Source organism: Grammomys surdaster, unplaced genomic scaffold (genome assembly GCF_004785775.1).
Source record: "Grammomys surdaster isolate TR1022 unplaced genomic scaffold, NIH_TR_1.0 958, whole genome shotgun sequence".
Lineage (NCBI taxonomy): Eukaryota > Metazoa > Chordata > Mammalia > Rodentia > Muridae > Grammomys > Grammomys surdaster.
In genome coordinates, this window is record NW_021605377.1 from 1214852 (window position 1) to 1227610 (window position 12759).

At 41.0% G+C, this 12759-nt stretch overlaps 1 protein-coding gene across 1 annotated transcript in view; it reads right to left on the reverse strand.

Annotated features, from left to right (window-relative positions):
- Scyl2 (SCY1 like pseudokinase 2) overlaps window positions 1-12759 on the reverse strand; it is a 48996-nt gene that overhangs the window by 2014 nt on the left and 34223 nt on the right. Inside the window, 7 exon segments of the mRNA XM_028783033.1 lie at window positions 2-260; window positions 1358-1477; window positions 3808-3903; window positions 4028-4094; window positions 6211-6311; window positions 9489-9607; window positions 10357-10489. Coding sequence (XP_028638866.1) covers window positions 2-260; window positions 1358-1477; window positions 3808-3903; window positions 4028-4094; window positions 6211-6311; window positions 9489-9607; window positions 10357-10489 — 895 coding nt within the window.

A 12759-nucleotide genomic window follows, 5' to 3' on the forward strand; every position in this document is an offset into this window, starting at 1 on the left:
CCAGCTGTGCTCGTACCACTGAAGAAGTTCTGGTTTGGATTGACTGGCATGTTGAAACCTGAAGTCTGAAATCCCATGTTGGCATTTAGGCCATTTGTCAAATTTCTCTTTGTATTATCAATGGGTGTTGAAAACATCATGCTGAGGCCCGTGGAAGGAACTGAGGTGAAAGTACTTGAAGCAGACATCTTAGGAGTGCTAACAGAAAGGCTGGTCAAGGATGACATGTTTTCCATCAATGTGTCTGTCAAGTCCTTAGTCTGAAAAATAAGAGCAAATTATTTTATCTCCAAAAAATCCAAATTACTTTCCAATTAGTGACTATTTGACAGATCGCTTGATAAAAGACAAATTAAGGCAAGGTGATGATCTACACCAAGTCCAGGAACTACAGCCCACAGACCAAATAATGACTCCTACTTATTTATAGACAGCTTATAAGCAAATTCTGGCAATTGATTTGATGACAACACATGGTGAGTTTAAAACCAGTGAATGCTCCCAAGACAGATGGGTATTATTTGTCTGGTCAGTAACAGGAAAATTGTATATTTTTTATTTTGAATTTCATCAAGATTTCTGGAAATTTCTTTTCTGTGTTCTTCTATAAGTATCTAACAGTTATTCTTGATTTTGCCCTTAGCCTGCAAACATCTTTTCCTCTAAGGAAGAGCTGCAATGACTAAGGGACGATGAGAACAGGAAGTAGTTAAGTGAGATCCAGCAGTGTGCACACTCGCCAAGCAGGGTTCTTGAGGGCAGCAGCACCGGGATGGAGAGCAGTACTCAACAGAGGGAAATCAATGCAGGCCACATAGGTGCCTCTTCCTAACCTAGCTACAAAGCCACGTAGAACTGAGAAGCTGGGGACAGGCAGCTTCTTCCATCTGAGAAATACTTAAGGACCTGAATAGAACACTGCTGATAATGGCACTACTAACTCACAAATTTTCTTAAAAATCACCAGCTCACCGCACTTCCTCTTTGGTTACGAGCACTGAGACTAAACACTGTGTGTGGGGGGGGGGGGGGGGGGGCTCGGGGGGCCCCCGCGGCCCCACTCTCGCTTAGTTACGGCCTTCACACTCCCCTTCAAAAGCGCATCTGTGCCGGTGGTGGCGCACGCCTTTAATCCCAGCACTTGGGAGGCAGAGGCAGGCGGATTTCTGAGTTCGAGGCCAGCCTGGTCTACAGAGTGAGTTCCAGGACAGCCAGGGCTACACAGAGAAACCCTGTCTCGAAAAAACAAAAAACAAAACAAAACAAAACAAAACAAAACAAAATCTGTACAGACACTGCTGTTTCCCACTCTCCTCCTTACTAGTAAGCAAGCTTGAAACTGCAGAAAGAGACAGACCTGTTTGACAGGAGCGACGGGAGTGTGGATCTGGGGCTTAAGAGGCTGCTGGCTTTTCAGCTTCTGTGCCTGCTCCTGTTCTTTCGCTAATTTCTGTTTTTCTTCAAGTGTTAGAGATCCCTGAAAGCAGAGCAAAACAAAATTAAAATTAACCACAACTTTATAGCCCATCTGGAAAACAAGAGTTCATTTGTGGTAAGGTACGTGTAACACAGTTCATTTAGCAGAGCTTACTACTTAGTGGAAGGCAGGCGCTGAAGATCCTGAATCCACCGCATCTGACCTCACGTGGAAACTCTCTGAACCTGCTGCAACCTATCCAGTGTAAAACAACTTACAACTAGAATTACTAATTTCTTGTTCAACTTTAAAATCTTAGTCTAAAGAGCTAGTGAGTCAGTCCTAGTGGCACAGATCTGTAATCCCAGCTACCTGAAACCCTGAGGCAGGAGCATTACAAGTTCAGTAAGACTTGGGTTATAGAGTACAAGGCCAGTCAAGCCAACTTACAGAGATGGTTTCTCAAATCACAAACTAAAAGGAGAAGCTAGAGGGATGACTAATGGGTAAAGCAGGTGGAGGACCTCAGTTTGGACTCCAGAACCCAAATGTGCATACACACACACATGCACATGAACACACATACACACACACACACACACACAAGTGAGATGGCTCAGCAGGTAAAGGAGCTTGCTGACAAGTCTGATGACCCAGGTTCAATTCCAGGGACCTACAGGGTGGAAAGGAGACAGATAACTCTCACGGTTGTTCTCTGACCACATGAATGCCCTGGCATGCATATATACACCCACATACAAATAAGACGACACATAAACATAATACATTTAAGTAGAAAGTAGGCTGGGGATTGGTTCAGTGCTAGAGTACCTGCCTAGAATCCCCAAGGCCCTCGGTTTACTCTCAGTACCACAGATATTTGTAAGTAGTGAGCAACAGACATGAGAATTAGATCAGCATGTTCTTCTGCTGTCCGTATCAGCATCAAGTTGATATCTAACTCTGCACTCATCTATCTCACTAAACAGCAAGCACGTGCTACCTCCTTTTACAGTTCTGTAAGCCTCTGTATCCAACTGTCTGTTAGCTCTATACATACAGATATATGTGCACATATGATAATTACATTCAAAATCATAAAAACAGCACATCTTTAAAATGGAAACAGAACAAAACATGTACTCGAATTTCAGGTACTTGTAAAGTAAAATTGTATTTAATTTAAATATTTCTTTAAAATATCATTCATCACTAGTAAGTCATATCAACATTATACATCCTTAGTAAAATAAAGTAAGAAAGGACTCCATCACTTTTATGGTATTTTTGCCAAAAATGTACACCTGGGCTCGGTAAGATGGCTCAGCAGGTAAGGGCACTTGCCACCAAGTGTGATAACCTGAGCTTGATCCCCAGGATTCACATAATAAAAGGAAAGAACTGACTTCTACAAGTTGTCCTGGGACCTCCAGTGCACACCATGGCATGTGCATGCCCACATATGAGATATTCATTCACACACTAAGTGAAAGAGTAAGAAAATGATGCATGACCTTAGTATACTTATGAGAAGACACCATGCAGTTCCAAATTGTCCACTGTGCTACCCAATACCTAACAGGTAGTCTTTGAAAATGTCGAGGTAAACACACTGAGGTGGCATGAGCCTGTAACCACTGTGTGTAAAGGTCAAAGCAGGAGACCAGGTGGTCAAGGCTAACCTCTGGTGACATAGTTCAAGGACTAGCCTAAGCAGTATCAGAAACAACAACAAAACCCAACCTGAGTGAATATCTGAAAGCCATAAACATTAGGTGTCAGCACAGAATAAAAAAAAGAGAACGGCAAAGCTGCTGGGCTAACAAGGAATGGATCATGACTTGGTGTTCACACTGATAGGAATGCAGTGAGAACAGAGTTCAAATACTGAAAAGTTGGAGTTGGAAAGATAGCTCTGTGGTTAGAAAGGGTGCACGTGCTCTTCCGGACCTGGGGTCAGCCCCCCACATCTGTTTCAGATAGCTCACAACTCCCCGTAACTGCAGCACCAGAGGACCCAATACCCAACACCCGCTCCTGGACTCTGTGGGCGCCTGCACGCACGTGAACAACCTCCTGCCACCACACAAACACACAGTCAGTTACTGAAAAGCAGTCATGCTGGAGAGGTCGACAGCCAGCTAAATGCATGTGACGGCACCATGCAGGCAAAGGCAAGCAGTGGAGACGAGGTGCCATTGGGGGGCGGGGGCGGGGGTGTCAGGTAGCAAAGGAAAATAAAAACGGCTTCTACACTCCTTCCCAGCACACAGCACAAACATACTCAGAGGTATTCCTTGTCAAGAGGCTACATAGTGTTTCCCAGAAACTCTGTGTGGTTTATTGGAAGTCTCACAATAGAAATGTTTGTTTAAAGTAAAGACACTTACTCTTTTCTGTTTACCCTGCAGCCCATCTTCTCTGTTTTCTGATTCACCACCACTTAGAAGGTCTGCTCCAATGTTGTTAAAGACCTTATCAATCTGCTGAAACACAAGCCCAATACTTGAAGACATTTCAATAACAAAGTCATTTTGTTCCTTAAAGACTAAGAACTCTTACATAGCCGCTCTCAGACATCTATTGCCTATAAAATAAATGTCTTCTGACCTGACTTCCAGGATGTGTAACTTTTGTCTCCTCAGAAGCATTCATTTGATTCCCTATGTCCAAAGACCTACAAGATAGATAACATTATGGAAAAGTAGTTAAACAAACATTAACTTCATTCCCCAGCTTACATTTTTCCATTATTTTCTACTGTTAATGTCTGTAAGCCCAAATGATGACTACAATGACAATGACGACATCAGCTGGGCCATGAAAGCTTGACGACCTGAATTCAATTCCCAGAACCCATGTTAAAAAAAAAAAAAAAAAAACCAAAGGCGGGAGGTGGCGGCCTGTAACTTAGCAATTCGCAAACATGGGGCAAAGAATCTACTGGAAGCTCCGGGGCCAGAAAGCCTGTAGTGTACAGCACAGAAGCAAGAGACCCTGCCTCTAAAAGGTGGAAGGAGGAAGTCACCTCCCACAAGCTGTCCTCTGAACCACCCCACCCTTAATGCTCTACGGCATGCATGCATCTGCACTCATGTATACACATTACACATCACACACACACACACACACACACTCTCTTTCTCTCTCTCTTTCGCCCTCTTAAATACGCAATCAATCAATTAACAATTTCTGAAATGTCTGCATATTTTTGCTTTTCTGATTTTTTTTTTTAATTTGATGTTTATCTTTTGGACCAGCAGGCTGAAGAGACGGCTCAAGCAGTTAAGAGCACTTGCTGCTCCTCCAGATGGGCTAGGTTCAGTTCCCAGTATCCACAGCAGGTGACATACACACTTGTAACTCCACTTCCAGAGGCACCCAGTGCCCTATTCTGGACTACAAAGGCACCCACATGCACGTGTACAAACATACACACTGGTACACACACAGACATATAATAGATAAATAAACCTTGTGGGAAATATTTGGACCAGTGAGATGTCTCAGCAGGAAAAGGCACTTGCAGACAATCTGAGCTCGAGTCCCTGCCCCACATAGCTGAAGGAAGGAGAAACTAAGTCCTATAAGCGGTCCCCTGACTCTTACATATGCCATGCATGCACATCACATACACATAAAAACAAACAAACAAAAAAACCTTTTCCTTTTTTTTAAACTTAAGATTTACTACGAAAATATAGAAACTTAAAACTTTAATAAAACATTCATTGGTGAATATACCAGTATGCCATGAGGCATAAGCCTGTTTAGTACTGTTGAAGATTTTAACATGTCTGAGAGACAGTTTGTGATCTAGGATAATGATTAAGTTTTGAATATAAATAATAAATCCTATGGTATGATCAGATTTAGGGCTTACAAAAAGGAAAGGGCTGCCTTGTCCATCCAATACCAATACTGAATATTAAAAGTGTGTTTCAGGCTATAGGTATAACATAATGGCAAAGTTCATGTTTAGTATGTGCAGGGCTCTACATCCAATGCCCAGCAACAAAAGTAACATGTTCCCACCTAAAATACATTTCAAACATTAGTTTTATGACTTTAATGCATCAAACGTCACATATATCTGCAACACAGAAAACAGAGACAGCAGGGCTTTTTGTGAGTATTACATCACGAGTCTTTATCTCAAGTCTTTACCTTGTACTGGGACAGAACCTAAAGAGCCTCTATCTGGGGACCTTTCTCATGAGTCATACAATTTCCTGACTTTCAGATGCCTCTTGGGGTATCCTAAACTCATGCGTTTTACACTGGAGCAAATAACATAATAAATCTTTGACTTAAATAAAATAGCATTTCCAATGAACAATTTCTATCTTTGTCTTCTTTTGACTAACAGTGTTTTGCAGTAATTCTGAAAAATCTAACAATAAAGGAGTAAATGCTGAAGTACTACATGCTTCCATACTCCTGGGACTAGAGAAGAGATGAAGAAATCATAATATTGGGGATCACAGAGTCCAAGAACACCTACGTCCTTGTTCTTGGTGTTCAGCGGTCAGGCTGACAGTACCACTGGCTGATGCTGACAACAGATTTTCTCATGTAGATAAAATGCTAAGATCATATCATATTCCATACCTGCACTTTATTTTCAACAACACCCTATTTTATTGAATTTAAAATTACTAATCTGTTAGAAATTTTAAAATGGTTCATATATAATCAAATGAAAAAAATCCATCAGTCTTCCGATACTCCAGGAACCCACCATGAGCCGTCCGACTCCCCGCCCACCTGCTGCGCGTGTGCAGACCACTCACCTCTGCTGCTCCTGCATGATGTGAAGCTGCTCCAGCTTAGTCCTGTGTTCAGACTCCAGTCTGCTCAGCATCTCCTTTATGACGGCAATGAAGGAGCTGAACTGCCAGAGCAAGAGACAGATACGGTGAGGGCGCTGCCTTTGCAGCTCATGGAATCAATTCCAACAACTCAGTAGGACAATCCCAGGGAAGGACTTACTCACACACCCAAGCACAACAAGGGCAGTCCGTTTAAACTCGGAACGTCAGAGCAAGCGCCCAGTCTTGTGTGGACGCAACATGATGGCCAATGAGGCTCTACGTTCCGGAAAACACATCTCAGCGAGGGTCAGTCTTTATCTAACAGCTATTTCTCAGGAGTTTTAGCAAAGTTTACTACTGGCAGTCACACACTGATCATTTGTGCCAACTAGGAGAAAGTTCATTTTAAAATACTTAGAAATCCTTGTTTGTTCATAACAATGTTTGGCTAAAATAAACTTGTTTTCTGAAAAGTTAGTAGAAACATTAAACGTTCATAATTCTACTTTGATAATGGAAGTTTGTAAAAGTAATCTAATACTATAATTTAATATAGGTTAAATTTTCATTAAACTTTAGTCTTATGGTACTTCCTAGCTATCATAAACAATTTATTTGAATGATACTATATGTACAAAAACTAGAAACAGCATTCCCCCACTCCATAAATCTTACACGCATATATCAACATGTATTACAATGTTTTCAGTCTTTACAACTCTTCAAACTAAGTTTAAAACTTTTACTTACACAGATAAGGACACTGGACTAAGCAAGACACAGAAACTCACAAGGCAGTAAAGAGCTGGCATGGCAGTGACAATCCCTGCTGTGCCTCCCAAGCGTCCCACTGCCTCTCAGCATGTTCTACCAGCAGCACTTCATCTTAAGAGTGATAAACAGTGTATCTGTTCACCATGACTTCCTGCTAATTGAACTTATTTAAAACTAAACAGCATGGTAACAAAACGTCATATACACAGCTCAAATAAGGCAGAGACTGAAGTCATCTAAGGTAACTAATACAAAACACAGTCAGTGCCTCAGGGGCTTTCTGGTACTATCTTCTGGTTGTCTCCCAACCCTACCGTCTGTGCCAACACTATTCTGCTGTGCAGTAGCATGCATCAGACAGTTTTCATACATGCATGGGTGAAAGCACTCGGTAAAGCGCCTTCTGTACCCAGCTTCATTTGTCCAACATCCCGTCTGTGAGACCCACCCCACTTTCTCACAGAGCTTGTACGGAACGGGCTGAACGCAGCAGGTCCCATCCACTGGTCTTGGAGTGGCCTGCCCGGTAAACTTTGGCTATCTTGGAACTGGTAATGGTAGCTTTCAAGAATTGTCTGTATAAATATACTCTTTTCTACTTAGTATATTTAAACTACTTAAAATCACAACCAAAAGAAGAAGGTACTCTTGACTTAGCAAGTTTAATCACAAAATAAACAGAAAAACAAACCACAGACACCCTAAACCAAAGGGAAAATTACAAAAGGTAGAATTCAAATGATTTCTGCAGATGAAAATAGGCCCTCCAAAATCACAAAGCATTTTAGACAGAACTACGTATCCTAAAATGAGCACCTGGGATTTTTAAATTTATTCTATTTTATGTATATGACTGTTTTGCCTACAAGTATGTACGCAGACCATATGCATGCCTGATGCCCAAAGAAGTCAGAAAAGGGCATCGGAGCCCCTCCATCCAATGTGTGAACCACCATGTGGGTGTAAGAAGCAATCCCACATCCTCTAAAAAGCAACAAGTGCTCTTAACCACTGAGCCTTCTCTCCAGCCACTTCCTACTGGAAATCTCCTAAACCAGACAGAAAATAACCAAAAGTTGAAAGCTGTTTTAGGCAGACTGTACTAGTCCTCATCATAGACACTATCTCCTGTCTGCCACCTGAGGTGCAGGGCAAGCATTACATTGAGGAGCACAGCTCCAAAGGCTTGCCTTACTACTTCAGAGGCCAGCTTGGGGCTAATGAACCACACATTTCTTCACCTTAGTACTCTGCCTGCTCAGCACTCTCTCTCTCCCCAGTGCCCAAGCCTTCCTCTCCCCTGGCTATTCTGTCTTCACTGCTGTAACTCACTCTTCCACCCTAAGTCTAATCTCCCCTGCTATCTCTCGCTGATCCTCATTAAACAGTAACTTTTCTCAGCCTTTGACAAGTTTCATTAGACAGCAGGTTCCACTGATTTCTCTTGATCAGTCTCTCTTTCTGGCACTGAGTTATGACTGGGCTATAATGAAGAAGAAGCAAAACACCAGCCTCAAGACTACACGTGCCGTGCCATCAGCACACACCCAGCTGTGAGAAAACTACCACAAAAGCCATGCAGAGAGACAATTCCATAACAAGTTTTGAACACACATCTCCCCTTTGCTCAAACATTTTCCCCATCTTCAAAGTTAAATACTTAATCTAAAGCATTTAGGTATCTAAGCCCACCCATTAGTTCCTGCCTTTATTCTGTCTCCTTACTCCTCATCTGTGGCAGGGTCACAGTTCCCATGCCTTTCTATTTATGCCACTGTGTACTCTCCATTGGTGAGTATGGCTAAGACTCACACTTGCCTCTAAACAACACAATATGACAAAGCTAACAGAGCATCACACTTTCTTTACTACATAACAAGACACTGACTTCAGGCTGACTAAACAAGGCTGTTTGGGGAGGGAACTGTGCACAGAATTGGCAATAGCATCTGGCTAACACACAGCTAAGACCCTTGGCCCAACAGCCCAAAGGGAGCCAAATCCTGCCAACAACCATTTAAACAAACTAAGAACCCTATGAGTCCTCAGGTGGACCTTCAAATGAGACCCAAGTTCTTGATTATAATAACAAACTCAACTAAGCTAAGTCCTGGCATGACTGACTCATAGAAAATGTAAGATTAGTTAAGTATGGATTGCTTAGAAATACTAAAACACTCAACTTATGATCATTTGTTATGTAGCAATAATATCCAAATACAGTCCGTGACTGTTCCTATCAGCACACAGACCCAAGTTTAAAGTGAAGGCAAGCTTAACATCCTTCAGCATCCTGCCCACCTCCTCCAACGAGGCTCTAATGTCCATCCTGCTACTGCGTAACTTTTATTAACTTCATTAACTTTTATTACTTGTTCTGACCACCTACATGTATAATGTAATAAAGCATATAACACAAGTTGCAACCAGGGAAAGAAACTGAATACACAGAAAATGTCCCACCTATACATAAAATGTCCCACCTGATTGAGGTTAAGATTGTTTTCAATGCTCAGGGGGATGAGATGAGGCAGTACTTTTCCAGCCAGCTGCTCTTTGGTGATTCCCAACTTCTTATGAGTAAAAGTACATTTATAAATACCTGAGAGAAAAGTGTAATAAGTTTTAGAATTAACACATGAAGTTCATAGAAACCACGAAAATACTGTACCTATAGCAAGCTTTTTGGACCCTGGTGTGGTACAGCTTTGCTCTTCTGAGAATGGGGATGCCTCTTTCCTGTGGACCACAATGACTTTGGCTATACTATCAGCCCAGGCTTATAAACACCATGGGCTACTCATCCTGGTCTCCTTTGGTTTAATGACTACCCAAAACTAAAGGCATGGTTACTATAATCCAGCAATGAGGTTATAGAGTGACCCCCTCATTCTTAAAATTTGGAGCATCTAGTCATGGTGTTTAAATACAGGTGCCAGGAGGACTACAGTCTGTAAGGACTACAGGCTACTCTTGTACTTGTTTCTTCTGCAAGTAACGCTCACTGCAGTAGCTTGCCTCTTGTACTTTAGACTACTTTATAGAAGAAAATTACACACTATCATATCAACCAAGATCATATTACTTCTCCTGACTCTACCAGTCCTGGAAATCAAATCCAGAAGCTGCTCATATTTGGTCAAGTATCCCACTATACCCCAGGCCTTCTGTCAATGACAAGAGTCTACTTCCTTTGCTGTTAAAATAGAGAAAAGTTATAGCATTTATCTAATCACTCTACAACTGACTGTCATATACATAAAGTGAGGTGGTTTTATAGATTGAGCATTTTATTACACAACTGTTACATAAAATGAAGATGATAGCAAATGACATCAAGTTTTCAGCTACCTAAAATCCCCATGAGGACTGCAGGTTCCTTGGAGGGAATCTGCTGTAAGAAGGGTAGGATATCATCAAGTACAAACCACTTATCCAAGTACTCCAGGATCTTTCCTAAACACACTAATGAATTCACACGAACCTATCAAAACAAAGAAACTGCATGTAAATTTGTCATGTACAGACTTGTTAATGTAAAAATGAAATACTTAAGTGTAAATTTAGTCATCAAATAGACATGCTAAAATCTCAATACAAACTGGTTTACTGAAGTAGATTTTATAAAGCATGGCTTTATTTACATAAGAAATTCACTCATTTACTGATTTACCCAACATGTTATAGAAAGAACTGCAGACTGGTTCACTGAGATACTAGTTGTTAAAATTAGGAACAGGTTCAACCTTATAACACTCATTCATTCATTCATTCACTCACTCATCTATATGCTGCTAGGAAATGAAACCAGGGCCTATTAACCAAGCTGTCAGTGAGCAACAATCCCAGTCCTACAGTTTATATCAGGTCTTTAAAAGCTTTTGTATGTATTTACTAGTAAGATTTAACTATAAAAAAGAATATATTCCACCAAGTGGCCAATTTCACAGTGATTCAGCTACGTTACGTGAGGTTCAAGTCATTCTAAAAACTAAATATTTTAACTGAAATTAGCCGTATTTATCTACGGCCATACCACCCTAGATGCTCCCGGTCTCATATAAAATTATCCACATCCATATAAAATTGTTCTTAAATATACTTACTAACGTCTACCATTTGTAAGCTCCTAAAATTTCTAATTCACTCAACTTTTGATACGCATCATCCCCTAGGTTGGCTGGAATTTATTACATTTACTGACTGAGTAAATGTGGGTGGCTGTATTTCACATGGTGTTCCACGGCATGCGTATGGAAGTGGGAAGATAACTTGCCACCGTTGGTTCTCTTCTTCCAGCAAGGAGATTGTGGGGATCAAGACAGGTGTTCAGGTTGGCAGCATGCACTGCTACCCACTGAGCCATCTCACTGGCCCCTTTAACTGGGATTTATTAGGACAGAGTACATTAGGCCGGTCTGTTGACACAGGACTATAATTCGGTTACTCAGGAGATTGGGAGTAGGAAGAGCTCAAGGTCAAGGCCTACCTGGCTACAGAGCAAGCTCAAGGCCAGTTTGGGCAATTCAGTGAGACTATGTCCTAAGATAACAAGTGGGCTGGAGCTCAGCACAGTGATGCACACAGAACCCAGCATTGGGAGGAGAAGGAGGTCAGGCGTGTAAAGGTCAGCTGATACAGCCAGTTCAAGGTTAGCTTCTGCCTGGGCTACTCTAAGAACAGAACAGGGACGGGGGCCAGGAATGTAGTTCAGTACGAGTACTCTTCTGCATGTTTAAGACCTTGGATTCAATTTTGAGTACTAAGTTCTCCCCCAAACCCCAAAAATCAGAGTACCGTAAAGTGGTGTCCACAGTATTAATTAAACTATAATATCAATGAAATTCAAGTCTAAAAAAACTAAGCAGAAGACAATTCATTAATATTTGTATAGAAAAATGAGAATTTTCCATTTCTGAAAATATGAACAACTATTTTCTGAAATTTAAGCCCAGAATATTATAAATCTAAAATACTATCTGCAGGCTTAATCTGTTCTCAGAATTAGTTTATCATAATGAAGAGCTAATGCGCCTGCTGGGTATAAATTACAAATGTAATTTTTTTCCCTTCATGATGTATATAATATTAGACAAGTCACAAATACCTCTTGAAACATTTCACCTAGCTATGCACTAGGTTTTTTTTTTTTCATTTTCGGAGACTTTTAATCAATGATTTATGTTTTAGGCATTCCCCAAGTAAAACTGCCAGACCCTAGAGAATAAGGCTATAAATACAATACAGAAATACATGTGTGCCACTCAGAGGTAAGTGAGGAGCGTTTAAGGTTCCATCTAAAATGCATTTGTAAAAGTGAGATACAAAATGCATACCCATTCCAGAATTGTATTCTAAAAGGTATTCACGTCTGTCCTCAGAAGTACCGTGTCTTCAAGGACCAGGGCCTGATCAGCATTTTTTAGAAGACACAGACCTCGGCAGGGCACTTGTGCAGGTCACTGAGTATCTGTGTGTCCTACATCTACCCCTGAACATTTATAGAGAACTGAACTAGAATATTCTGAGAAGATGTGTGCTAAGATAAATTCATAATGGCATAAATAAAGCATAAGGCTTCTGAAGCAGCATTTTAAAAACTGAAATTTTATCATGTATTTTAAAAAGTTAATTATAAAATCAGGACATCTTGGAAGTATTAGGACATGTTCAAGGCCATAGGCAGTTAGTAACAAAATAAGAATAAATCTCATTTCCCTGCATGCTTGTATTTCAGGAATGATTTTTCCTACT